The sequence below is a fragment of the Crocuta crocuta genome, unplaced genomic scaffold (assembly GCF_008692635.1).
Source record: "Crocuta crocuta isolate KB4526 unplaced genomic scaffold, BGI_CrCroc_1.0 scaffold1012, whole genome shotgun sequence".
In the NCBI taxonomy this organism is placed as follows: Eukaryota; Metazoa; Chordata; class Mammalia; order Carnivora; family Hyaenidae; genus Crocuta; species Crocuta crocuta.
In genome coordinates, this window is record NW_027530844.1 from 188,349 (window position 1) to 193,287 (window position 4,939).

At 34.5% G+C, this 4,939-nt stretch overlaps 1 protein-coding gene across 1 annotated transcript in view; it reads left to right on the forward strand.

Annotated features, from left to right (window-relative positions):
* Positions 1–4,939, forward strand: part of OPHN1 (oligophrenin 1) — a 404,963-nt gene that overhangs the window by 167,133 nt on the left and 232,891 nt on the right. The window contains 2 exon segments of the mRNA XM_077769252.1: positions 1,321–1,431; positions 4,224–4,328. Coding sequence (XP_077625378.1) covers positions 1,321–1,431; positions 4,224–4,328 — 216 coding nt within the window.

Here is a 4,939-nt window from a genome sequence, read left to right on the forward strand (position 1 = left end):
TATTCTTGCTCCTCTTTAAATAATGTGGGTTTCTCTTGCTTCTCTCAAGATTTTCTCTGTGCCTTTAACTTTATGCAATTTGAATATGATATGCCTACATGAATTTTTTAAATTTATACTTTTGTTGTTCTCTGAGCTTTCTCAATCTTTTGCTTAGTATCTGTCTGATTTTGGAAAAATTTTAGTCATCACTTTAAGTATTTCTTATGTTCCTCCTTTTCTTCTCCTTTTAGAAACCCTAGTATGCTTATCTTACACCTTTTAAAATTGTCCAGCACCTCATAAATATACTACTCCATCTTTTTCATTATTTTTTTCTCTTTGCATTTCAGTTTTTGAAGTTTCTATTAACATATCTTTAAGTTCACTGATTTTTTTTTTCTTGGCCTTATTTAGTCTGTGGATGAGTAGTATTCATTTCAGCTAATGTTTTTCATTTATATCATTTCCTTTTGATTATTTCTTTTAATTTTTATATCTCTACTTGTATTACTCCTCTGTTCTTGTGATTTGTCCTCCTTTTCCATTAGAGCCCTTACTATAATTTCTTGTCTAATAATTCTACCATCCACTATCTCTGCCTTATCTGAGTTTGGTTTTGATGTTTGTTTTTTATCTTCAAATTGGTTGTTGTTGTCTGTTGCCCTTTTGAATTGAATGCCTTCTAATATTTTGTTGAAAACCAGGCATGATGTTCTGAGTAAAAGGAATGAGGTAAATAGGCCTTTATCATGAGGCTTTATGTTTATATAGATAGGAGTTAGGCTGTGCTTAGTTTGCTGTTAGGCTATGCTTGGTTTATTCTAGCTATTGTTCTCAGAGGCCAAAATTTACTCTGGTATTTTTGTTTCTGTTTTCCCTGTTGTCTTTGAATTTCCTTAAGTTATTCTTAAATAACTGGTAGTCTGATACTGGCTGTAGCAACGGGTTTCTCCTTCTGGGCTTCTGCTCTGGTAAGCTTTCATTCCATATTTTCACCTGTCTATCCAATATTTGAGGAAGCTCTTTTCCCTCTGACTTCAATTCTCTGTTGTTTCGAAGAGGAGTTGTTGATTTTTAACTTGTTCAGCATATTTGTGTGTGTGTGAGGATGGTTATGATAACTTGCAAGCTTTTTAATTGTTTGACCAGACACGAGAAGTTTCCCACTGATCACTTTTTAGTTCTTGGCTTATAATTCCCTATCTGTAAAATAAAAGAATAAGATCACTACTTGGCGGCTAAAGTATTTCCTAGCTCTAGCATTCTGTTGAGTACGTAAGCAGTGACTTGCATGATTGATTATGCTGTTATTTGACATTTGCTGGTCTTCTTCTGCAGGCAGACCTCCAAGTGGACAAAGAGAGACACAATTTCTTTGAGTCCTCCCTTGATTATGTTTATCAAATCCAGGAAGTTCAGGAGTCCAAGAAGTTCAATATTGTGGAGCCAGTAAGTTCTATCTGTTGATGAATCGTTAAAAATATTTACCAAATCCCAGGTAAATGTGGAGAACTTTGATCATAAAATTGAAATCTTAAAGATGATGAAGGGTATTTAATGCTTAATAATGAATGTCAAGAAAATAGACACACCAGCTTGTGTTCTTGCTCTCTTACTAACATTTTCTCTTCCTTGCCACCTTTTTGCCTTTCTTTTCTTTCCTGTTTTCTTTTTTTAAGTGTTCATTTATTTATTTTGAGAGACAGAGAGAGAGGGAGAGAGAATCCCAAGTAGGCTCCATGCTGTCAGTGCAGACCTGATGCGGGGCTCAATCCCACAAACCGGGAGATCATGACCTGAGCTGAAATCAAGAATTGGACACCCAATTGACTGAGCCACCCAAGTGTTCCTTCTTTCCCATTTTTTCTCCCTAGCTATGATTTTCCTTTCTTTCTCTTTCTTTGCTTCCTCTCTCCTTCTCTCCCTCCTTTGATTTCTCTGTCACCCTTCATTTTATCTTGCTCTCCTCACTTCCTTTCTCTCATGCTTTCAAAAAGCTACTAAAGTGCCTATTATATACCAGTCAGTGTGCTACAAGCTCACGTCCCTTGTACTCAATGACTTCCTATTGTACTGTGTTTACTTCTACCTTCTTTATTTTTTTCTACTTACATCTCCTTGAGTATAAAAGGGATGTGCTTTGATTTGACAGCTATGTGGAATTTTAACAACTTTTATTTTTTAGCATAAAAAACCAATATACTCTTATTGCAGAAAAGCTGGAACAAAATACAGGAAAAATAAAACAAAATAATAAATTCCCCAAATAGAGATAATCACTGTTAATATTGTGACATTTTCCTTCTAAATTTTCTGTGTATCTATAATATTTCTTTCTGTATTTATGTGTCATTTTGTACTTATAGATATGTCGGTGTGTGTTTACGCATGTGCAAACGTCTGTGTGCACGTGTATATATTTTGCACATGAACATGTATATCTATGTACATGTGTATCTGTGCTCACATGTGTATATATTTGTGTGTGTGTGTGTGTGTGTGTATATATATACACGTATGCAACCAAATGTTTATTCATTTTACAAAAAATTGAACTTCTCTTATAAGACTGGCACTGTACTAAACACTGGATATCCTATAATGAATAAGACAGACTCTGTTTCTCTCTTCATGAAGACTACATTCTTATTGGGTAGACAGAAGGGAAAGAAGCATACAGATAAATCAAATTAATTGTCAATTTATATGATAAGGGCTAAAAGTATAACAAAAATGGGCAGCTACTTTAAGTGGTCAAGGAGGACCTCATAAAGTATCATTTAAGATAATATCTAAAGAAAGAGAAGGTGAGGCCACATGAATAATGGGGAAATAATATTCCAGACACAGGAAAACACATGTGCACAGTCCTTAAGTTAGGAAAGGATGATGTGCTTGAGGAATGAAAAGATTAGTGCCTTTAGATACCGGCAATAGAAAAGGAGAGGGGCAGGAAGTAACGTATGATAGGAAGGCCCAGAACCTGTAAGCATGGTAAGAAGTTTGGATATTAGTCTAAGTGTAGTGGAAAGCCACTGATAAGTGTTACACAGAATATGACATGAGCTGATTTTGTTGTGTAGAGAATGGCTTGGAAGAGACCATCAGTGAAAGTGAGGAAACCAGTTAGGAGGCTACTACAGTGGTCTAGGCAAGAAAAAGATGTTGGTTTGGGTTAGGGTGGTGGAAGTTCAAACAGAGAAGAATGACTGGATTAGACATATTTTGGAGACAAAACTGACACAATTTGAATTGAGATATGAGTGGAAGAGAAATCAGGGATGATTCTTTACTTTCTGGCTTGATTGAGTGGGTGGTAGTATCATTTCCTGAGATAGAAAGCTTGGGAGAGAAACAGAATGATTGTGTATATGACAGTGTATGTGATATACACACCTATATATTTATGCACACACCTACACATATATATGCATCACATATGTGTATGTATGTACATAGGTTTTATATGTATTTATGTATATATACATATATAGTTTGTTTTTATATTTATACATATATGCAAATGGTGTTATCTGTGTGCATATTTATATGCACCTATCTGTTTATTTTCTAAAAGGAAGAGAGCGATTATTACTACTTTCTATTACACTTTACTATTGGCAGAATTAAGCATTATTTTTTAAAGATTTGTATTTGAGAAATGAAATCATATTTTCTTTGTTTTCATTTATGTGTATATGATTATTGAGGCTGAATATTTCGAACACTAAAAATATTTTATTGATCATTTGTATGTCTTATTCTGAAACCCCCTGAAATATTTCTAATTTGAAAGTGGGTTCATACTCCATGAATCTTTTAGCATTATGACAGTCTTCATTAAGGTACAGAATCTTCCTTTATTGATTTATTCTCTTATCTATTTATTCAACAAATATTAATTGCATGCCCAATTAATATTGTCTGTGTCTGTGACAATTCTGAGGATATATAGAGGAAAGACGCAGTCTATTCCAATACTATCCAAATTATTAATGGTTTTATATGCTATCTGAAAAGGATCTGAATGAATAAATTTGTTAGTAGTTCTTATTTTCTGGAACTAATTCCCATGTAAATGTTTATAAGAGAATAGCTTTGTGTAGACCTGTTTTGTTTTCATGATTACTTTTAACAATAGACTGTATTAAACTATGGAATTTATTTTCTGTGTTTCTTTTTCCTTTATTTGGTAATGAGAAGGTGTTGGTGATAAAGTTATTATTACATGTTTTCCTTAGGTCTTGGCCTTTCTTCATAGCCTCTTCATTTCCAACAGCTTGACTGTAGAGCTCACACAGGATTTTCTCCCATACAAACAGCAGCTCCAGCTCAGTTTGCAGAATGTGAGTTTGCATGTGGGTTTTTTCACCTGTCCCTGTATTAACAGTTGGGTTTCAGCCCCAATACCTTTGACCTTGAAATCCCAGTTTATTGCATTCTAGCCAATTTGCCAAGACATATTGGTATGGATTACAAATATTTTAGTGTGCTAGACTGTTCTTGCTCTTCCATTGTCAAGTCTTCCCAGTCTTTGAGGTTTACTGTTGTTCAAACCTACCCCTCCACCTACTAACACTTCTATCTATCCAATATTAAATGTTGCTAACTTACCACATCTCTCCCAGATCAGAACCCAGCTATGGGCTTATTTAAGCACAGGTCTTATGCTACTTCCGTGTTGGTAAGTCAAGACACTTAAGGGTTTTATGACCACAAATACCTATTTTCCCCTCTCTTCCACTTATAACTAAGTACTAGAGTTAAATAAATTATATCTAAAGGTTTCGTTCACCTTCTTTCCCATGCTGGTTCTTATAGATGGCATAGGTACAGCCTTCCCATCTTTGTGTGTGTGTGTGTGTGTGTGTGTGTGTGTGTGTATTCTCATTCATTTGTTTAACCTGCATTTAATGAATACTTATAGATATAATATAAACTCTGTGCCCAGCATTTT